The sequence below is a fragment of the Chanodichthys erythropterus genome, chromosome 13 (assembly GCF_024489055.1).
Source record: "Chanodichthys erythropterus isolate Z2021 chromosome 13, ASM2448905v1, whole genome shotgun sequence".
Taxonomy (NCBI): Eukaryota; Metazoa; Chordata; class Actinopteri; order Cypriniformes; family Xenocyprididae; genus Chanodichthys; species Chanodichthys erythropterus.
The window spans coordinates 16,105,124-16,129,826 of record NC_090233.1 but is presented as its reverse complement, the minus strand read 5'-3'; the positions used below and the strand labels follow the sequence as shown (position 1 = coordinate 16,129,826).

Below are 24,703 nucleotides of genomic sequence, written 5' to 3'. Positions count from 1 at the left end.
CAGAACTGGGAAGCCCAACTTTCAAACAATCCATTGAAATAAATCAACTGACAGCCCAAATTAGCAATTCATCATCATTTACAAGTCTTCAAATGTCAATGTTTTTAACAAGATCATTACAGTATCTACGGAGCCCCACACATGACACGCAAGAAAAAAAAAAAAAAATCGTGTGTACGATTTACTATTTAGTTCTTTTTTGATTTGCTAAATCGTGCGGACGTTTTATTATTTCGTTCCCTTGATTTATAAATTGTGTGCACGATTTATAAATCGAGCAAACAAATCAGTAAATCATCCACCCGATTTAGCAAATCGAGGGATTTAGCTTACTATTTTTTCCTGTCATGTGCAGGGCTCCGTATGTACTGTATCAGTCAGTATAACACAGATCAGTGTAACACTGCTGAACTAAACTGTTACAATTGAATTAGCCTTGCTCTATCAGAGCAGTCTTTAGCCATTTTCAAAAAACTGCTGAAGAAATATCTTTTTCGTCAACACTTGACCCAGTAATATTAGCACTTTTTTTTATTTCTATTCTTTCTCTCTATCTATTAAAAAAAATAATAAATAAAAAAATCCTTGCTACGTGCACTTTGTTGAAATAACTGCGTTGACACGGCACCTGCATACTGTTGCACTCATGTTGATTGCTTCTACTGTACTCATTTGTAAGTAGATTTGGAGAAAAGCGTCAGTTAATGACAATGTATATGTAATGTAAATGCAACACAGGTCCAAATTATGTAACAAAGTTGCTTATTTGAATATGAAAGTTAATATTTCTTAATAATTTGATTATATTTTTAATATTTAATATTTCAAAATCTTGAAAAGCTTTCTTCCAGATTTAAATTTGTTTAGCCCAGATTTTCAGTGTATTTTCAGACTTCTGGACCCCCAGCTGATGGGAGAACATTCAACAACTAATGCATAAATCAATCAAATGTTTCCAACAGAACATAAAAATGATATGTAGGCTCTGGATGGAACACTGTGATACCCTCTCTTCTCCCTCATGGGACCTCTTCAAAAACAGATACTGTGCAGCAGATACGTTTGGGGTGGTTTGGAAAGGCCAGTATCTATTCTGTCAGACCTAAGAGAAGTCATTGACGGTCCTCCAGGGAGTGGTTGACTTTGGATTTGTGGGAAGTTGGTTAGACTTCTTTTCAAATGTCCTTATGCATGATATTCATGACCAGAAAACAGAACATGAAAGTGCAGGACAGGAAAAGTATTTCTGATCATGTACTACAATAATTACTTTAATATTTACACAGTGTTCCAAATTATTGACATATCAGTAGGATTTTAGTAAACATTCAGATTTTAGTTTTTCAAATAAAGTGTTTTTTTCTCATATCTTTTTAGATAACTGGTATCAGTCTCAGAAAGGTGTAAGTACTTTGCCAGGTCTTCTTAGGTAAATGGAAAATCTACTTAAAGAGGTTGCTCCACATTATTAATCAAGTCACAGTTCTCAGGAAGAAAGATCTTTCTGAAGATGAAAAAAAAAATGAAAAGTTGTAATGTATTGCAAAAGGCATAAAACATCTAATATTTTGCAAAAACTGAATAGAGATTGTTATTTTAATTATTTTAATTATCAAAAGACAGTGATTTAGAGTGATTTTATGAAACAAAAAAACAAAACAAAAAACATTTATAAGTGAAAAATCTGGATAACACATAAAATTACAACAAATATCTTAACACATTATTTAAAAACAAATCACCATTGTATATTTTTCATTCATTTACTCCATGATGTCAACATGGTTACAACAAGAGCAGCCAGTGTTTCAAAATAATGAAATAGTCTCTATAGAGGGATATATTAAAAACATATGGACTGAACTGGACTGAAGCAAATTGGGTTTACTAGTTCGTCCACGCATTTTCTTTCCTTTTTTTTTCTTTTTTTGAAAGTCATAAAACTGTGAGCATCAAACATGATACAAAAAGTTGATTTGTATATTTCTTAATCATCGATGTACTGAATTGTGTTATATGTTTTGCCCCAAATTCCACAATAAAAACTGCAGAGGTTTGATCATAAAATTAAGCATATAAATATTATTGGGCAATATAGAGTGACAACTGATACTTGCATAGATTTTGCTCAGTTTGGATGTCTGAAATTAAGGTGTTTTTTTCCTCCTTGGATATGAGCTCCATATTCTCCTATATTATACTTCTGTGTATGAGCCATAAAAGCCTGATGTATCAAATATAAATATGACATGGTTAATTTGTACATCATTGTAATGTTCAATCATTGTTTAACACTTATGGCACTTTTTTTCCAAGACTTCATTTGTCTTTTTTTTTTTTGAAATATCACAATAAATATTGTATCGTGGACTTTATACTGAGGTATTGTCGTACCGTGAGATTTTTATATCGTTAATCACTAGTATGCAAGCTTTTAAAAGATTTATTTTTTATTTAGTCTAAAAGGTTCAACAAACTGATTTGAAAAAAAAAAAAAAATTAGACTGTACTATTTCAAATGTCAGGCTTTACAGGGTTAAATTAAATTTAATTTACCATCTTTCTGTGGGCGGTAACAACACCAGGCAAATAATGTTGAGTTTTGTGAATAAGAAGCAATCTAATAAGCCTAATTTACACAAAAAGTAGGCGTGTGTTTTGAAATTACAAAAATTTTATTTAAATATGCACGAGGCGGGGCTATACCAGCACATAGCAACTGGTTTAAACTGGACTGCAGGTGGTCACTGAATAAGAGGCAGAGATTTATGTGCTTAAATACAGCTTGAAAAATGGCTGCTAAGTGAATTTGCCCCTTTTACAAATTTCAACAACAGACTGGGCCAACAGACACATAGGTGAGCTAAAACCAGAAACGGCTCTGAACATCCCCCACACTTCCGTACTACCTGGAGCATGGAGAGAAGAGATGGAAAAAGAGATTATACAGGATATGCCACCTTTCTGTATGGATATGCATAAAACATTAAATAAAAGATTGTGTGAAATGAGAAGTGTAGGTCTGAAATCCCTGGTGAAGATCACACAGAGAGTATATGAAATATGCAGGTGGGAATAGTGAAAAACAATAGATTTCTAGGAACTGCTGAGAAAGAAATGCACTCAAAACAAGAGCAATCATATAATCTCAAGCACAATGATTTGAATCTTCTTTTGAACTTTACTGAAGATATTCAAGCGATGATGCGAGTACCCTTGACAGGTACATATCAGCAACAATCTCAGCATGAGTTAAAGTCACCATAAAAAATTTGTCCTCATTTTATGCCCATGTGGTGCATTTCAGCAAAACAGGAATTTCAACATGTTTAAAAAAAATGTATGTCAGGATTTTATGAATCTGGAACAGATTGTATTGTGAAAAGTGGTTGTTACAAAGTTGGGAGGGGAAGGGTTGAAGTAAAAGGGTGATTTCAGCCAAAAAGGAGGGTTGTTTCAGAGGTAGAGCAGGTAATTACATTTTGAATAAACACTTTTAAGGAATAAAATCTGTGTTCAAACGCATGATAACTGACTGTCTGCCGATTAAGGCAGGGTGATAAATTACAATAAGAACATGCAATTAAAAAAGTAAACATAATTTTCATGTTGGTTTTACGAGTGTCCCTATTCTTTTGCAGGCACTGCCAGCCTGAGCCTCTTGGGTGCTTTTCATAAAAATAGTACAGCACAAGCACAGTCTTGCTCAAACTTCAAACTTTGCACAACAGAGGATTTTAAAGTCTTGTGTAATTTTCATGAGCATTTCTTAACACTAAAACAGAGTTGTCTAATAACATCAACTAACAACTTTGCTTTTACCAATCAATAACCTTTTAGAAATAACAATATCCTCTTGCTTATCTTCAAACTACATGCTTTCTTAACATAGTTGTCCTTTAGTGAAAAGTAGTCATTACTAAGTAGTCCTTATTAAGGCACAACAAGAATCAACACGGAATGATAAAGCAGCCGGTGGCCCAAAGGCCAGAAGAACCATTAGTGTCGTGGAGCATTATCACAACATCTTGGACTGATCTGCTGCTGCCAGTGTGAGCAGACATTATATAGAGGAAGGGACTTTCACCATTTAGACCAAGGGATAAGCTGCCTATATCCTGTTTACTTGTTTATGGTTTAGCAGACAGTCAAAATAAAGCAGAGACAAAATGTCACATGTAAACAAGATCATTAATATTGTAAAAATGTAAATGTAACTTAAAAGTATAATGTATAAATGATAAATGATAAAGAGAAAAAAACAGCCAGCTAGTTAACTGTAAGAAACCAAAAATTATTCAAACATTTTTTATATTTCATATATTTTTAGTGGGTGCAGGACACTATAGTTCATTTATGTAAGTGAGGATAGCAAAATAAAGTAAACTGTGACATATTATACCTATTATAAAAATTCTTCATACAGTGGACTACCAGTAAAATTGAAAATTTGGAACCAAAAATTATTCAGACACTGACCATGACCTGACCATGTTTTGCTTAAGTGTTACCTGACATAAGATTTTTTTTTTTTTCTGACAGTTTCACTCTGAGATTGTGTCATATTTTATTACCATATTTTAAACTATAGTGAATAAGTAAGGGATAATGTACATCCAGCCAGTTGTTATCTCAGAATAAACCCCGACAGGGTGATCAGGGTGATCTTGTATCAGCCTGAAGGGGTTTATTCTGAGATAACAACCAGATGGATGTACATTATCCCACTTATTACATGGCTACTTGCCACATAAGTAAATAATTAGACACAAAATGTTGATCCGAGCCGATCCGAGTCCACTTCCGCGGAGAGAGCAGTTGCTCTCACAGCAACTTCAAACTAGACAGAAACACATTTAAGAGATACGGTACAGTCATACAGCATATTACACTGCATTTCGCCACATAAATAATTATAGGGATAAGATATTGATCTGAGATTAAACTGATTTAAAATCGTACCTGTTTGTTATCTTAATCCATTACAGTGCACAAAAAAATAGTTGCAAAATGCCAGTAGCTGTGTTTGTATGAAACAAGAGAGGGAGTCTGCGATACCGGATGACATAATTAAATAACTAGACAAAAATTGACTGCTTTTTAATATTTTATTAGCTCACCAAAGGCAAAACTTCCACAAGGAAAACCCGTTCCTAACAACCATATAGCGCTGCAGACTTCAGTAACCCGGATGAGCCTGTGTTAACTGTTTTCAGCCGTTATTATCGGGGAATAACATACCGCTGGATGGCGCCATCAAGTATTCCACAGAGCCGTGTGTGGCAAGGGGGGCGTGGTTCAGCGAGGTCTGCAACCGGAGAGAATAGTGGGAGATGCTTGGTAAGTGTGTGGGTTGAATACAAATCACGAACACCTATTTCTCATTCCAGTGATTGGCGCGGAGACAGGGTAAAACGCAGTGAGAAGCAGGAGTGTGTGAGAGAGAGGGGAACTGTTGACTGAGTCGAGTCGAGGTTCGTGGAGTGAAGCCCTTGTGGATGGTGTAAACCAAACTTGGAGAGAAGCCCTTGTGGATAGCGTATGCCGAACCTGGAGTGAAGCCCTTTGTGGATTGTTTATTTTCGTTGTTGTGCGTTGCACAGTCTTTCTGTTGAACCGTTTTGATATTCAATAAAGACTCAGTCAGCAGTTGTTCGCCGTCCCTGACCTCTTCCTTCCCCCACTACGAACTTAAGTCTACTACACTGGTGCCGAAACCCGGGAAGGAAGACGGTGAGCACGTCGCCATGCAATCTTCGTCCTCCGCCACATTTGCGGACATCATCGCGTCCCTCAACAACAACAGGCCCTGCTGGAGTTAAGAGGCGACCAGGAACGGTGTTTCCAAGCCATTCTGCAGACCCAGCAGGAGGACCGTGAGGCGTTCCGGAGCTGGATTGACCGGGAGGTTCCCCGGGAGCCCACCGAACAGCCCGCTGTGCCTGTCCACCTGCCCTTAAATAAGATGGGCCCACTGGATGATCCAGAAGTTTTCTTAGACCTCTTCGAGAGATCCGTGGAGGCGTGTAAATGGCCGCGGGACCAGTGGTCGATGAGGCTGGTCCCGCTCCTCTCAGGAGAAGCACAGGTGGCGGCGCAGCAGCTCCCCGTCCCGAACCTCCTGGTCTATGAGGACCTACGGCGGGCCATCGTCCAGCGGGTTGGTCGGACCCCAGAGCAGCGCCGACAGCGCTTCCGCTCCCTCGACCTGGGTGAGTCCGGCCCACGTTGGCCCAGCAGCTCCGGGACTTGTGCCGCAAATGGTTGCTGGCTGAGGGAAGCGACGTGGACCTGGTCGTCGATCGCGTGGTGCTGGAGCAATTCATCACTTGGCTCCCGAAGAAGACGGCCGAGTGGGTCCAGTGCCACCGCCCCACGTCGCTGGACTCAGCCATCCAACTGGCAGAGGATCACCTGGTGGCGTGCCAAGGGGGTGGCGAACCCCTTCCAGCTGCCTCTCTCTCTCCCTCTCTTTTGTCCCCTTCTCTCTCTAGACCTGCCCAGGGGGGCGGGACTCCCTGCTGCCGGGACGGACCCCGCTCCTGCTTCTCCCCTCTCTCCGCGCCATCTATTCAGCCCACTCTCTGCCACTGGAGCGGCGGGCAGGTCTGGGCCGGCCTGTTGGCGGTGTGGGGATCCGGATCATTTTGTGGATAAATGTCCGGTTATGGAGGTCGGGACGGTGATCCGGGTCCCCGACGATCCACAGGCCGCCCCTGGTCAGGCCTGCGGGTACCAAATACCTGTGAGTATCAAGGGGGGTACCTATCAGGCTTTGGTGGACTCGGGCTGTAACCAAACCTCTGTCCATCAAAGCCTGATTTCATCTGGGGCATTGGATACAGGCCGCATGGTTGGGGTTCGGTGCGTGCACGGGGATGTGGTAAGATATCCTGTAAAGTCCGTCATAATTAAATTTAGGGGACAAAAGCATAGTGTTGAGGTGGCAGTTAACCCGCACCTCCGGCATCCAATAATTTTGGGGACGGATTGGCCCGCGTTTAAACAATTATTGGGATGTTTATGCTCGGATGCCTCTTGGGGGAAAAGAACGCGGGGTGAGCAAGCGCGAGTACAGGTGGGAGAGACTGATCAGACCGGAGAGTTCTGCTGCAGGGGATCTGAGTGAAGCCGGAAGACTAATTCTTCCGGAACGCGATGATTTTCCCCTGGAGCAGTCTCAGAATGAGACATTAAAACATGCATTTGATAGGGTCTGTATGTTATTCTGTTATTTCACAGTGCAAGAGCAAGGGGTTTTCCCCCTTCGAGCTTCTCTTTGGGCGCCAGCCCCGTGGGGTGCTGGATGTCCTCAGGGAAACTTGGGAGGACGGACCATCTCAGGCCAAAAATGAAATTCAGTATGTGCTGGACTTGAGATCAAACTCCACACTTTGGGGCGGCTATCAATGGAGAATTTGTTACAGGCCCAGCACAGACAGAGCCAACTGTATAACAGACGGTCTAACTTACGTAAATTCGCACCGGGAGAAAAAGTGCTTGTATTGCTCCCTACTTCCAGTTCGAAATTACTTGCAAAGTGGCAAGGACCCTTTGAGGTCACACGGCAAGTGGGCGAGCTCGATTACGAGGTGGTACGGTCCGACAGGAGGGGGGCACGTCAAATCTATCACCTCAACCTCCTGAAAAAATGGAATGAGGCAGAATCAGTGATGCTGGCGACGGTGAGGGGAGGATGATCTCGCACCAGAGGCGAATATAAAAACTCAATCTCTCGCTCTGGTCCCGGGGGGAGATCACCTCTCGCCCTCCCAGCTCACTGATTTATCCAAATTGCAAACAGAATTTGCAGACGTGTTCTCTCCCCTGCCGGGACGTACCAACCTCATTCAGCACCATGTCGAGACGGAGCCGGGCGTGGTTGTTCGCAGCCGGCCATATAGGTTACCTGAACACAAAAAAAAGGTAGTTCAGGACGAATTAGAGGCAATGCTGAAAATGGGAGTAATAGAAGAGTCCAGCAGTAACTGGGCGAGCCCGATAGATTTGGTTCCCAAGACCGACGGCTCGGTTCGTTTCTGCATGGACTATCGCAGGGTGAATGCAGTGTCGAAATTCGACGCGTATCCAATGCCGCGGGTGGACGAATTGCTTGACCGGCTAGGTGCGGCTCGATTTTATTCGACACTGGACTTAACGAAAGGGTACTGGCAGATCCCCTTGTCGCCTTTATCCAAAGAAAAGACAGCTTTCACGACGCCGTTCGGATTACACCAATTTGTTACGCTTCCGTTCGGGCTGTTCGGGGCACCGGCCACCTTTCAGCGACTCATGGATAAAATTCTCCGGCCCCATGCTGCATATGCGGCTGCCTATCTGGATGATATTATTATCTATAGTAATGATTGGCAGCGGCATATGCAGCATGTGAGAGCCGTCCTGAGATCGCTGAGAGCGTCTGGGCTCACAGCCAACCCGAAGAAGTGTGCAATTGGGCGCGTGGAAGTAAGGTATCTGGGCTTCCACTTGGGGCATGGGCAGGTGCGTCCCCAAATTGACAAGACGGCAGCGATTGCGACCTGTCCGCGCCCCAAGACCAAAAAGGAGGTTAGACAGTTCCTCGGGCTGGCGGGATATTATAGAAGGTTTGTACCTAATTATTCGGCCCTCACCAGCTCATTGACTGATCTAACTAAAAAGGATGCTCCAGATACGGTCCAGTGGACGGAGCCGCGCTAGCAGGCTTTCACCCAGGTAAAAGCTGCTCTATGTGGCAGGCCATTGCTTCACTCTCCTGACTTTTCTCTCCCTTTTCTGTTGCAGACTGACGCGTCGGACAGGGGGCTGGGTGCTGTCCTGTCCCAGGAGATAGAGGGTGAGGAGCGGCCGGTACTGTACATTAGCCATAAGCTCTCTAAGAGAGAAGCTAAGTACAGTACCGTAGAAAAAGAGTGTTTGGCTATCAGGTGGGCCGTCCTCATCCTCCGTTATTATCTCCTGGGATGGGAATTCACTCTCTGTTCGGACCACACTCCCCTGCAGTGGCTCCACTGCATGAAGGATACCAACGCGCGGATCACTCGTTGGTATCTGGCTTTACAGCCTTTTAACCCTCTGGAGTCTGAGGCTGATTTGGGGCCTGGAGAAGTTTTGACATGCCCTGACATTTGTGCTTTTTTCATTTGTTAATAAACATATAAATGACAAAAGTGTCATTACACTGTATTCAGCACAAACTAGGCTACAATAATATGTGAGGAACATGTTTGTACATGTTTGTGTTTTTGAAGGAATAACATTTATGCGTGGTTATTGAAAAAACAAAAAACTTAAGTCACTGAAATAAGGCCAAAAAAAGTACAGTAAATCTGTGTTCACAAGACTTTTGGGTATTGGAGGTTGTAAACTAGAGTTTTTGCTTCAAAATTATGTAAAAAATTATGCTGCCTACTCCTTCATGTAAAACAATATATTGATTTAGTTTTTGTAAGACACTTTTTGCCGAGAAACACAGTATGCAAGGAGGCGTGAATCACCACTGAAAATGGGCCATTCTCACCTGAGAAGACAAAAGAATTGGATAGTAATGAGCTGAAATGACTTGCATATTAATGAGGCATTTCAGTCAGGTAGGCTGTGAAAAAAACCTTCTGTGATGTCTCAAGCTCATTATGATATATGAAACATACAGAAAAATATTATTACAATATAAAGTAATGATTTTATATTATACTTTAAAATATAATGTATTTCTGTGATGCAAAGAGTCTGAATATAGGCTTTTAGTTTAAAAGCATGCACATTTGGAGAAATATTGGATTCTCATATGCTTATGTCAATTTTCTATACAGAGGAGTTATATTAATTTAATATTCATTGTCATTACTATAATCGCTGGTGTTTTCAATTCATCCTTGAAGTCGGAGGGCGCTCTGTGTATTTTTAGTCCACAAATTCATCTAAAAGAAGAAGAGGCTATTCCATGAATGGAGTTTCCAATACATACTGCAGCCGGAGGGCGCTAAAGAAACAAAAACTCATCTAAAATTCATCCATAGAAGAAAAGTAAACAGGAACTAACTGCATGTCTTCTAGAGATCGCTAACCATGACTTTTACATCCAGATAAACACTTTTCAAGACAATAAATACACGATTGAGATGATGAATGCATGTATTGCCTCTGAATTTGCGTCTGAATAGCGCTGGCTCCGTGGGCGTGGCCGCATTAGCGGATAATGAGCTGAATCACGGATTTCTGACATGGCTCTCTTTTCATACAGATTACATAAACACAGAAGGTTTGTTTTCGATTTGACTTACATGTTTTAAAACCTGACATCTTAACGTTTGTTTAGACATAAGTTAAATTTTTCTGTGATTAGTATTCACTAAGTTACAGTTAATTTTCTGAGAACTATCAGATTGGACTTCGTTCAGAGGGAGAGGAGAGATCACGCATCATGTTAGTTTTCTTTATTTTACAAAAAGCACAACATTTTGTTTTTACTTTGAGTGTATATAAATAAAAGAAGACATTCTATAGTTTCAATTGATATATTACTTATGTCTCTATGACAAAAAATGACGGAGTATTTTAAGTCTGTTTTGCTGCAATGTGAAAAAAAACCTGCAAAACGCGCCGGCGCGTTTTCAGACCTCAGAGTGTTAAGTTCAAGGTGTTCCACAGAAAGGGGGGGGGGGGGGGGGGGTGCAGGCCGGAAGGCTCCCTGGCCTGAGTCGGGCGGTGGGGGTATGTGGCGAGGGGGGCGTGGTTCAGTGAGGTCTGCAACCGGAGAGAATAGCGAGAATAGCGGGAGACGCTTGGTAAGTGAGTGGGTTGAATACAAATCACGAACACCTGTTTCTCATTCCAGTGATTGCCGCGGAGACAGGATAAAACGCCGTGAGAAGCAGGAGTGTGTGATGGAGAGAGGGGAACTGTTGACTGAGTCGAGTCGAGGTTCGTGGAGTGAAGCCCTTGTGGATGGTGTAAACCAAACTTGGAGAGAAGCCCTTGTGGATAGCGTATGCCGAACCTGGAGTAAAGCCCTTTGTGGATTGTTTATTTTCGTTGTTGTGCGTTGCACAGTCTTTCTGTTGAACCGTTTTGATATTCAATAAAGACTCAGTCAGCAGTTGTTCGCCGTCCCTGACCTCTTCCTTCCCCCACTACGAACTTAAGTCTACTACACCGTGTAATAAACTGTATTAATGACAGACAGAAGGGGACGGAGACACAGGTAGAATACAAATAGTGTTTATTAAACAACCAGAGATGGCAAGCAGAGTGCAGGTAAGTGATGGCAGGTATAATTTGTGGCAGGGTTGATTGTGGAACTGATACTTCTCTTGTTTTCCCAGGGATTGTGGATGGCAGGCAGACGAGGAGCAGACCAGACACAGAGACAATCACGGTAGACGAGGAGAACACTGGGAGACGTGGAGAACGTTGGAGGAGTCCTAGAGGTAAGCATAACAGGTAGGTAACGAAACCAGACAGTGACCGTGTGTGCTGCTGTGTCTTTTGTAGTGCCTGTGATGATGGTGCTGATGCGTGACAGGTGTGGATGATTAGTACTCTGGTGAGGGAGTGCGCTGTGATTGGGTGACTGTGGAGCCTGGCGTGTCTGTGACAATTGACCTCCGCCGGGTTGAGTTTTCAGGAGAAGGCGGCACATGGATGGAGTCTACTGGGATTCCCCTGCTGCTGGGAAAGGACCGCTCCCACTCCTGTGGTAGAGGCGTCTACCTCGACAACGAAGGGGGTATCAGGATCAGGATGAACCAGGAGGGGAGTGGAGGTGAACACATTCTTGAGTGTGTCGAAGGCTTGAGTGGTGGCTGGAGTCCAGGACAGAGACTTGGGCTTACTGTGTAATAGATCCGTGAGGGGGTGGTGATGATACTGTAACCTTGGATGAATCTTCGGTAGAAATTGGCGAAACCCAGGAATCTTTGCAGTTCTTTCATGGAGGTGGGAATGGGCCCGTCCTTGATAGCGGAGACCATCCTCTCGTCCATGTGGACACCACTGTGACATTCGTCCCCCTCATGTATTCGGATGAGCTTATATGTGCTGCGGAGGTCCAGCTTGGTGAACACAGTGGCTCTGCGGAGATGTTCCAGCGCTGATGGGATGAGAGGAAGTTGGTATCTGAATTTAACGTTGATTTTGTTTAAAGCTCTGTAGTCGATGCAGGGCCGCAAGCCTCCATCCTTCTTCGCCACAACGAAAAAGCTGGAAGCAGCAGGGGAAGTAGACGGGCGTATGCAGCCTTGAGACAGAGCTTCGGAGATGTATTCCTCCATGGCCTTCTCCTCCGGGATGGAAAGGGAGTAGATTTTCCCTCTGGGCACTGGCTCACTGGGAATGAGGTCTATGGCGCAGTCCCATGACCGATGAAGAGGCAGCGTGGAGGCTTTCTTCGGACAGAACACATCGCTGAAGTGGGAGTAACATGCAGGGATGTCCGTTGAGCAGCATTTGAGTGGGCTTTCCACAGACGTAGCACAGACTTGGAATTTCTTGGAACGTGGGAGACTAGAAATAGGAAACTGGGGAAAACAGTCATTAAAGCATTGGTTACCCCACTTTAGGATCTATTCTGTCCTCCAGGAGATGATGGGGTTATGCTGCTCTAGCCAGGGGCACCCTAAGATCACGTCAGCCGTTGAGTCCTCCAGAACCAGCAGGTGGATCTCTTCTGTATGAAGAATGCCAACTTGAAGTTGAAGAGGGCCTACACAGCAACGTAATTGACATAGGGGTCTTTCTGTTACCGAGTGGATTTGGTAGATTTTCAGCGTGGCTGTTGTCATGAAATTTCTGTCTGTCGAGGAGAGCATTAACTGAAAGACAGAAATTGGCAGCAGTAAGGTTTACAACAATGGTGAGCGGTTTCATCTTATTCAACATAGGCATGATAACACTCACCATGGTTCGCACGGGGCGAGTGGGGCATTCAGCAATGTAATGCCCAGCGCAGCCACAGTATAGGCAGAGATTCTGGGTCAGCCTCCTCTGCCGCTCAGCAGAAGAGAGACGTGAGTTTTCTATTTGCATGGGTTTGTTGGCTGGTTCTGGGAGGCTGACGGATTCTGGCTGGCGGAGGATGAATGGGAAAAATGAATGGCCCTGGTGCTCTTCGACACAACAGCATACGAGTGGCGAACCTGATGGAGAGTGGGATGAATCGTTCGAGCCCGATGGAATCCTCATATGCAGCGAGACCTTGGAATCCTCATATGGTCCAGACCTTGACGGTAGGTGACGATGAGGGCTTGTTCGTTCCAACCACTTGATGCAGCTAGGGTTCTGAACTGGAGAGCATAATGAGTCACAGACATTGAACCTTGTTTGAGTTTGCATAATCTCTCACCGATTGATGAATCCCTGGCTGGTTTCCCAAAAAAATTTTCTTTGACCAGAGCGGTTCAGCCCAGCAAAGAGCCTTTCCGTCGAGTTGAGAGATTATGAACGTCACTTTGGAACTGTCGGTGGGATACAGGTGCGGTTGCATATCCAGGACCAGCGAACACTGTAGCAGGAATCTGTTGCAGTTCTCCGCCGAACCAGAGAAGGGCGCTGGTTTGGCCATGGGACTGGAGACTGTGAGTGGCGAAGGAGATGCAGCAGGGAATGCGGAAGTGGGCGCTAGTGGTGTTGTTGTGGGAGTGCTGGTGAGCGTGCAACGAAGTGCATCCACCAGATCTTGAAAGGGGTCGGGAGTGCTCATCTTGGTTGTTCAGAGGGTACGGTCCGGCCTTCTGTTACAGACAGAAGGGGACGGAGACACAGGTAGAATACAAATAGTGTTTACTGAACAACCAGAGATGGCAAGCAGAGTGCAGGTAAGTGATGGCAGCTATAATTCTTGGCAGGGGTGATCGTGGAACTGATACTTGTCTTGTTTTCCCAGGGATTGTGGATGGCAGGCAGAAGCAGTGTCTGGTCTGCTCCTCATCGTCAGGAGCAGACCAGACACAGAGACACTCACGGGAGACGAGGAGAACACTAGGAGACGTGGAGAATGCTGGAGACAGGCAAGTAATCGTTGGAGGAGTCCTAGAGGTAAGCATAAAAGGAAGGTATGCGTTAACGAGACCGGACAGTGACTGTGTGTGCTGCTGTGTCTTTCACGAGTTCACACTTACAAATAATCAGATAGAAAATAGTATGCGTAGTAGTATGTGTATTTGGCGTGCTGTCCGAGGAGAGGGCTCCGAGCTCGGTATTTTGGCCCGAACCCAGATTACCCCCCCCCCCCCCCATCCTGGTTAGTATTCTGGAAAGTAACCAGTGCAGGTGTGAGGAGACGGGGTGGTGGAGGGATGCTGTCAAACTGTCGAGGAATATGGGTGAGTCGACCGTGTCTAATATATATGCTTTCACTCATGCTGATTGGGTAGATATGTTGATTACTGATTGCTGACAGCTGGCCGAGATGACGTGATGATTAGTCAGATTATTTGAACGTTGCTCCTCCCGAATTTTGTTAATAAAACATCATTTTGTAGTGCCTGTGATGATGGTGCTGATGCGTGACAGGTGTGGATAATTAGTACTCTGGTGAGGGAGTGCACTGTGATTGGGTGACTGTGGAGCCTGGCGTGTCTGTGACAGAAATGTTCAAGGAATCTGAATAAATTTTAGTTTGACTGTAGTTACTTTACTATTCTATTATAATAATTCCCATAATAATTCACAGAGAAAAGAAATAAAAGGACCAGAAATCAATGCATCACATTTGATTATATTTTAAATAGATGTGTTTCTTCTTATTTTTGTTATCAGTTAATGCTCTAATGTACATTGGGTTGTTATTTAAAGCTGTGCAACTACTGTCTACTGTACTAGCGTCATTAACACTCTCGGGTCGGCGGTCACGCTGGTGTGACCACCGCGTTTTTTTTCTAACCAGTGTGAAAGAGACTCAAAATACTCAGTCAATGTTGCACATACAATTATAAGCTATACACCATTTTAAACTGTGGAATATCTTCTTTTATTTGTGTACACTCAGAGTAAAAACAAAATGTTGTGCTTTTTGGAAAATAAAGAAAACTAACTTGATGCGTGATCTCTCGTCTCCCTCTGAACGAAGTCCAATCTGATAGTTCTCAGAAAATGAACTGTAACTTAGTGAATACTAATCACAAAAAAATTAGACTTCTGTCTAAAGACACATTGAAATGTCAGGTTTTAAATCATGTAAGTCAAATCGAAAACAAAAATTCTGTGTTTATGTAATCTGTATGAAAAAGAGCCATGCCAGAAGTCCATGATTCAGCTCATTATCCACTAATGCGGCCACGCCCGCGGAGCCAGCGCTATTCAGAGGCAAATTCTGAGGCAATGCATGCATTCATCGTCTCAATCGTGTATTTATTGTCTTGAAAAGTGTCTATCTGGATGTTAAAGCCATGGTTAGCGAGCTCTAGAAGACATGCAGTTAGTTCCTGGTTCTTCTTTTTTTTATATGGATTTGTGGACTAAAGGTGTACAGAGCGCCCTCCGGCTGCAAGTATGAATTGAAAACAGTATCCAGTGTTCATAGTGAAGACAATAAATATTGAATAAATATTACTCCTCTGTATAGAAAATTGACAAACATATGAGAATCCATCAATATTTCTCCAAATGTGCATGCTTTTAAGCTAAAAGTCTATATGAAATGCCATAGAGGTAACATAACTGTTCAGACACTTTGCATCACAGAAATGCATTACATTTTAAAGAATATAATAGAATGCCATTATTTTAAATTGTAATAATATTTCACAGTATTGCAGTTTTTTCTGTACGTTTTGATTTACACCATGAGCTGAGACATGATTTTTTTCACAGCCCACCTGACTGAAAGAGCTCATTATTTATGCAGCTCATTAGAGCTCTTTATGTGATTCTTTTGTTTTCTCAGGTGAGAATCACCCATTATTCATGATGATTCACGCCTCCACGCATACTGTGTTTCTCGACCAAAGATGTTTTAGAAAATTTAAATCTCTCTATTGTTTTATATGAACAAGCAGGCAGCATAATTTTTACCTCATTTTGAAGCAAAAACTCTAGTCTACAACCTACAATACCCAGAAGTATTGTGAACACAAATTTAATATATATTTTTTGGCTTTATTTCAGTGACTTAAGTTTTTTGTTTTTTCAATAACCATGCATAAACTTTATTTCTTCAAAAATACAAACATGTACATACATGTTCCTCACATATTATTGTAGCCTAGTTTGTGATGAATACAGTGTAATGACACTTTTTCCATTAATACGTTTATGAACAACTGAAAAAAGCACAAATGTCAGGGCATGTCAAACCTTATCCAGGGCCCCAAAAAACCTCAGACCCCTGAGGGTTAAACAAACTGCAAAAATAGGGCATAGTGTAGGGCATAGTGTTTTACCAAACACGCAAACACGTCTTTCACAGGTCACTCAAACAGCTGTAAAAGTGTCTTTCAGCAAGTGAAACTGTGAGCAACAGTAGAGTGTTTGAGATTTATATCAACACAGAAACTACCACATGGTGTCAGAAAAACATCTATGTCTATGTTATTTCTTGACTCCACCTATGCTACTGTAGGTCAGAACTCAATAAAGATCATAATTGAAGGTCAGTGAGAACACTATGGCAGCTGGACAGCAGCCCCAGGGAAGGACATTATTAACCACAGCTGATCTTAATATAGTATGACAATCACAATGACATATTAATGAAGTTTCTTTCCCCAGTGAGGGGCTGACTGACAGGATATTGGCTACTGGACCAACCGGAAACATTTCCTAAAATGGCAGGACGACCCACCAGTGAACGTCTGCTTCAGCACACATTACACTTATACAAACACACTTTTGCAAAAAACCTGAAGGCCCAAAAAAAAAAAAAAACAATAATAATAATAATAATATGACTGATTCTGTGCTGATTTCAGAGAAAACTTTTTAACCATGGAAAATAGATCTGGTTGTACCACACTCTGAATTGTGCTAAAAACAGTTTAGCCTAAATATTTATGGGTGACACGTAGAACATGGAGCTTTCTACAGAGTTCTGAGGGCATAGATTTCTGTGTGCCTGAATATCCCTGCTTTTGTGCTGTTTCTCTTCACTAGAAGACCAAACACTGTGAAGTGTTTTTATCAAATATTAAATCACTTAAAATGCAAAACAAAAATTCACATTCACCCAGCTCCAGAATTAAAGACTTAACATGTAAATCACTCGCGCTTACCGCTTCATTCGCGTCCGGTGTGAACGCACCATTATACTCATGCCCTTACTATTACTTGTTCTTTTATGTTCCAGAGTCAGGCGATCTGTTGCATTTTTTAATATAAATATAAAAATATTAATATTTTATATTTTCAAATATAGTCTTTGTCTATATACAGTATATATTTTTTAAATGCCAGGGGGTTGAAAAATAATGTTAAAAGGAAAGCTCTATTTTTGTTTTCTAAAAGGCACAAAGTAGATTTCTGTTTTTTTCAGGAGAGTCACCCTACATCTAAAGATACCAAATTTTGGAGGTCACAGTGGAGCAATGAAATATGGTTATCACAAGGTAGGGATGTCCCGATCACGTTTTTTGCCCTCGAGTCCGAGTCATTTGATTTTGAGTATCTACCGATACCGAGTCCCGATCCGATACTTCTATAAAACATGAAAAAGAATAAAGAAGAGCGGAAAAAAAAAACAGATCCAGGAACAGTGCTTTTCAGTTTTTTCAGGTATCTAACAGTCGTTTTCACGAACAGAAAATGGATAAAGTAATCAAATATAAAATATCACTGATTATTATATTTACTGTATAAAATAAATAAAGATTAATCATTATTGAAGTTACAAAAACTATTCAGTCAAGAGCAGTAAGTGATTTCTTTGTTATTTGTTGTTTTATTTAACATTAAAAACAGGCAGCAGGAATAGTTTTTTCTCCCTTTAAGGCATGCACAATCCAGTACATACCTATACTGCTCCACATGCGCTGTCTTTCTCGACTAATATACGATCACTTAAGACATAACCGACTATGTTTGCTAGGATACTCGCTAGGACGGGCATTTTTAAATAATTTTTGTATGAATTTGTCCGCTGAAGCGCAAGACGTGAAAGAGAACTCAGTATTTGCGCGCTGACTGGAATAAGCGTGTGCGCGCTTCGCATGAGCGCACACAAATCTTCTCACAGCGCGTGCGAGTTCTCTTTCGCGTCTTGTTCTTGAAGGTTTAAATCAGCAAGGCTTAAATGAGTTAGTTTAAACACAGATAGCAACGTGTGCTGTTCAGGTCTCACCTGTATCAACACCCGGGTGATGACGGCGTAAATGACTGGACATGAGAGCAGACGACACTCGCAGTTAACAGTTTACAAAGAGTGACTGTTTTGTCCACGCTTTTTGATTATCGTTGTTGTAACGTTTTGCGCATCCATCGACTGAAACGTACATTATTTGAACTCTGTCTGTTTTCCACATTGCTATTTTAAACAAACCATACGGTACGGTTCGATTTTTTTTTACCGAGAACCGTTGCACCCCTAATACATATATATCCGAGTCCTGATCGGGAGGTAACGTCTGATTCCGATCGAGTCTGAAACCACGTGATCGGGCCCGATTTCCGATCACATGATCGGATCTCGACATCCCTATCACAAGGATCAGAAAATTCTGCTGGAGCAGGGATTATGAAGTATAATTTTAATGGTAATATTTTAGAAACTAGTACTGATCTTTCCGGACACTTCTGCTGATTATCATCATTTAGTTTATATTGATGATCATCAACATCTATAGATACAGTTCTGTTGCAGAAACCTGCACTTTCTTTAACATTCTAGATCAAAAAACTACATATGCATTGGGTAAATGACCTACTGCCTTTCTAATTTTAGGTGGGGATTTTAACATTACAGTTAATAATTATAGGTAGGAATTATAGGTTCCCTCCGAGGAAAGCAGTTTCCCCTAACTCAAATATTATAGCATTTATGGATAAATTTGACTTAGTTGACATCTGGAGAGAAATCTATTCAGATATAATACAGTACACCTGGTGTAACAATGACTGTTCAAGGCAATCCAGAATTGATTATTGGTTGATTTCTAAAACATTAAGTAAAAAAAATAATAATAATCTTAATAATAAAGTCTTTTGTCTGACCATAAAGCCATCTGTATTTTAGTTGATCTATCCCAAAATGTAACAATCAATACTCCTCTAAAGCCTTACTTTGGAAATTAAATAGTTCCATCCTTAAATATGAAAAGGTTAAATCACAAAAAGCTTATGGAAGCAATTTGGAGCTTTTAAAATATGAATTATGTAAATTCTTAAGAAAATTTGGAAGTAGTATAGCAAAACGAAATTATTATAATTTCATCTTCTAATTATTATTATTAGAAGATGAAATTCTTTCACAACTATCCACTTTTTCCATTTAAGGAACCATTGACCGATAATCAAATGCTTGAACACTCTACACTACAAAATAAATTAGATGACCTATATACAGGGGCGCAACTATCCAGTGTTAGAGGGGTATGCAGCAAAAAAATGTGGCGCCCCCCCACCCCCACTTCTAAATAAATAAGTGTGCTGGACATCATCATGTATGGGTTTGAAATAATAAATGTTTATTTTAAAGTATATCAGACAGCCACTGTAAGCCTACCATAATTATATGGTATATATGTACACATATGTAAAAAAAAAAAAAAAAAAAAAAAAAAAAAAACTATTTCTTTCCATGATAAACCAGCCTTATTGCATAAGTAATGTTTTTCAGCTTCTAGTCATTATTATTGTGCATGCTACCTTATATTTACTAGTTGTCATTTTACTTTAATAAAATTGAGATGTGTCATGAATGGGATTGGTAACAAAGGGTTTAACCAAAATCTAAATGTAGATATCAGCAACATTATTTTGCAGTAAGTTAGTAAACACTTGTCAGTCAACATTAATATTTGCAAGCCTCCAAGTTTGGTAGCAAATATATGCATAATTTCCACGGTAAACCAGAGATATTAAAGTTGTTTTCCAGATTCTTGTCATTTATTGTACATTCTACCTTATATTTTTCAGTTTTCAGCTCAGCAACCTCGGTTTTGCATATTCTAAGCTAGCTACATATTCTGTCTGCTACATTCCCAGTGTCAGCAAATGCTAGCTAGTCTGTTAACATGAATAACGTATTTGCAAGCCTCCAAGCATAGACGTCACATTTTAAATCCTACCTGTTGCCTTTCACCATCCACTTATTTAGCTGCTGTCGCATCCCTTGACATGTCATCTCCTTTTCCCTCTTTCTTTTTCTATTTTTAGCCCCCGATAGCTTTTTTGCTTTATCCATCTTTTTCGAGTTTCAATTAACGTTACAACTCACTAACGTTACTGCTGCTCACTCAGCGCTGCGCCCCGCCCACTCGCGATATACCCTTCTATGTCTAAATTCTATGATGGAATCTTATGAGGGCACCGGCGCCTACTCTAGTCTGTTAGTCCTCTAAAATTTATATAACTTTTTTTTTAATATATAACTTTTATATAAACTTATATAACTTTTATTATTTAAAAAACAAAAACAAAAAAAACAAAACAAAAAAACATCGCTTTGGCGCCCCCATGGTGCGGCGCCCCTATGCGCCGCATATAGCGCATACCCACTTTTTGCGCTACTGCCTATATAGATCTAAAGCTAAGGGAGCCTATGATAGATCCAGGAAAAATGGCTGGAAGAAGGAGAACAAAAAAATGTTCAGGCTGGAAAAATCCAATGCTATGAATTATTCCACTGATTGTCTTCGTACAAATGATAGAACTCTTGATAATCCTAAGGAAATAGCATCTTTTTGCTCCAAATTTCATAATAACTTGTACATCTCAAGATACTGTGAGAATTCAGCCAACTCTTTAAAAAAAAAAAAAATCTATTATTCCTAATAAACTTATTACAACAGAAGATAAAAAAGCTTGTGATGGCAATATATCCCAATCAGAAATTCCAATATATCCCAATCAGAAATTAAAAAAATAATAAAAGTCCAGGCTGTGATGGTTTAACCTCTGAACTATATAAGATGTTTGCCGAAGATGTAACCCCTTTCTTACTAAGTGTTTCAGGAAAGTTTTGAATTAGAAGCACTTCCACCTTCTACAACACAAGGAGTTAACACCTTAATACCCAAACCCAATAAAGAAAAGAATGTCTAGAAAATTGGAGACCAATTACTCTCTTATAATATACGATCATAAAATTTTGGCTTTAATTGTAACAAAAAAAAATTCAAGATGTCCTTAACACTATTACTGATGAATCACAATCGGGTTTTATGGAAAAACATCACATTACGAATAATTTAAGATTAGTCCTAGATATTTTAGATTATGAGGATCTCATCCCTAATGACAGCTACTTGCTCTTTTTAGACTTTGATTCACTCAAGCATAATTTCATCTTTCAAGCTCTTATCAAATTTGAGTTTGGTGTTCCATTTTGTAGAACCATTAGGACATTATATAAAAATAATAATAGTGCTAGTAAATTAAAATTCAGTACCTCTTCAAGATTTGCTTTGTCACATGGAGTAAGACAAGGCTGTCCTATATCTCCATATTTATTTCTACTTGCCTCTCAATTTTTTGCTTTGCAGATTCCCAGTAGTTAATTGTAATACCTTGTAAATTCCAATAGACAAATTATTATTAGCCAGCTGACACCACTTTGTTCTTGAATGACAGCTCTCAAATCTCTTTAGCATTAAAACTGATTGATTTCTTCTCTAGAGCTTCTGGTCTCTATTTAAATATCAACAAGTGTAAGTTAATGTCTGTTAAAAGCTGTAATGTTCCCCCCAATATGTTTCATTCCTGTGAAAGATCAAGTTACTTATTGAGGAATCATAATTAATAAAGATAAAAAAACATGATGTAAACTAAATTGAGATCCTTTAATAACGAAAACCCAAAAGAAACTCAATTCTTGGTTGCAGAGAGATTTATTAATAAGAGGAAGAATTTTGCTCTCTAAAGCTGAAAGATCGAGAGTCACTTATGCAGCCCTTTCCTTGGAGGTGGATAAAAAACTATAAAAAAGGTTGATAGCATGTTAAACAATTTTGTTTGGAAAAATAAAACCCATTTTATTAGAAAATCAGTACTGATGAATCCAATAAAACAGGGGGGACTGGATTTTTTTTTAGTTTTTACTGCCTTTAACACTTTTAAAATCTACTGGCTTAGGAATTTTCTTAATAATCTATGGAAGTAAATTAATGCCAAATGTTTTTGAAATAAAAAGCTTGTTGAATTGCACTAATTGAAAAAAAAATGCATTACATTAGCTGTGCTTGCATTTAGATGCATTGTATTTTTAAGGCTTGCATTTTATGGGCTGAAATTCAACATGGTCGTATATTTAAGCTGTGAATATTTAAATTAAAAATATTTCACACACATTTTCATTATTAAAAATTCAATAATTTATATTCACCTTTCAGATTTCACTTCCAAAATATTTATTCTACAACCTATAAAATTTGACTAGCAATTTTCAGTCCATTTTATTTCGCTTTACAAATTCGCTTCCACAAATTCAGTGGTTCAGTTTCACCAGAAAATTCAACATTTCACATCCGGGAACTTGCAGGAAAAGCAGTAGAGTGCTGATGCATGATCTCCATCTGCTGTATAATTTGCAAATACCACAAACGTTCAACGTCAAAACAACTTTATACCAGTAGGCTATCTTCTTTCTTGGAGCCTATATAATATAATTTACATCACAAATAAGGTGCGAGTGTGGTCTTTTATATCACTGTACAAGTCCATTAAGCCGTGTTAAGCGTTTTATATGTCCTGATGGCAGGGGAATCCATGACGGATGAGGGAAACCCTAGTATTACAACACAGTGCCACGATATAAAGTTAAGGAAACTTAACAACAGAGATAAATATATGTCTACCTCAGATTTAACGTTTGATCTTACACCAGCATCGGGCAATAACGTTATAATCTCGTTCACTGGAGAGAAAGCTGTAGCCTACACAGGAAAAGTAACTGTAAAAACACTGAATTAAACATAAACACAGCTTTTGTGTCTTTATCAGCTTTTCTGCATTTATACTGGCCCTGATAATCATCACACATTCACTTACCGCTTGCGCCATTTCTGTAAATCCGTTTTTATGAATGAATGATGACTTACTAGCCATTGCTCGTCTTCGTAAACAGCTGCTAGCGGCATCTGCTGGTGCAGAAGACTAACAGCAGATGGATATCATCCATCCCGGATGTGAAATGTTGAATTTTCTGTCGAATTTGAACCACTGAATTTGTGGAAGCGAATTTGTAAAGCAAAATAAAATGGACTGAAAATTGCTAGTTGAATTTTATAGGTTGTATTTTTAAACAGAATAAATATTTTGGAAGTGAAATCTGAAAGGTGAATATAAATTATTGAATTTGTAATAATGAAAATGTGTGTGAAATATTTTTAATTGAAATATTCACAGCTTAAATATACAACCATGTTGAATTTCAGCCCATAAAAATGCAAGCCTTAAAAATACAATGCATCTAAATGTAAGCACAGCTAATGTAATGCATGTTTTTTTTTTTTTTTTTTTTCAATTAGTGCAATTCAACAAGCTTTTTATTTCAAAAACATTTGGCATCAAATTACTTCCATAATATTCCCTCTTCTCTTTGGAATATTATCCCCAATTGTATTTCTCTAAAGTTGGTGGCCTAATTTCCATAAGCAGATGCTCTTGGCATGTACTTATTCTTTGAAATTAATTGACACAGAGGTCGGAAGTGTGTGCTTTTCTGTAGAGCAACAAAAAATAATTATAAAATCAGATTCCTCTTTCAGAGAGAGATAATTACAATTCCTTATGTAATACTATACTGGAATAGAATTGTAGAAAATACACCCTGGGAGAAAGTATGGTCCTTGCCTCATAAATATCTTCTAACCAATAAAGAAAAAGAAATATCACATAAATTAATTCACAAATGTTATCAGTACAAAGCCTTTCTTAGGAAATATAAGTCAGATATTGAAGAGAATTGTTCTTTTTGTCATTCTGCTGAGGAAGATGTCATTCATTTGTTTTGGCAATGTAATCACGCAGAGACATTTTAGTCAGAATTTGTAATGTTCATTCAATCTTTTTTTGAAAGTGACTTTCTTTCTGCTTTAAAGATGTTTTCTTTGGATTGTTTGACTACTCAAAAGAGAATGTAGGCAAATATTACATAGTTAATTTGTGTTTCCTGGTAGGTAAATTTCATATACATAAAAAATTTACTTGCTCTAAACCTCTTTTCTCTCTGTTCAGAAATGATCTGGACAGGTATATGGAAATCTCTTTATTGCATCCTTTGTGTCCTCTTAATGTGTAAATTTATTACATTGTACTTATTTTCTGTTACCCTTGCAACTAGGGCTGCACCTAACGATTATTTCAATAATCGATTAATCTGTCGATTATTTTTACGATTAATCAATGAATCGGGGGAAAAAAACATTAATTTCCAACCTTTTATTAAAAAACAGAACTGACAGTGCAAATTCACAGTGCAAAAAATCCTCAGAACGTGCAAAAACAGGTTGCTCTTTTAACATCCCTGAGCTGTTAAAGTAATAAAAAGCAAAAAACAAATGAACTAACACAAAAAACATACACATGTATGCTTTACATCTGCCAAATATATAGG

The 24,703-nt window shown here is 39.8% G+C and overlaps 1 protein-coding gene across 4 annotated transcripts in view; it reads right to left on the bottom strand.

Annotated features, from left to right (window-relative positions):
- Positions 1 to 24,703, bottom strand: part of zswim7 (zinc finger, SWIM-type containing 7) — a 90,733-nt gene that overhangs the window by 25,306 nt on the left and 40,724 nt on the right. The window contains exon 4 of one of the 4 annotated variants that reach the window (XM_067407931.1): positions 13,490 to 14,028. The exons of the other annotated variants lie outside the window; for them this stretch is intronic. Coding sequence (XP_067264032.1) covers positions 13,734 to 14,028 — 295 coding nt within the window. The 3' untranslated portion in view covers positions 13,490 to 13,733. Of the gene's footprint in view, positions 1 to 13,489; positions 14,029 to 24,703 lie in introns of those variants that run through there. 4 annotated transcript variants of the gene reach the window in all.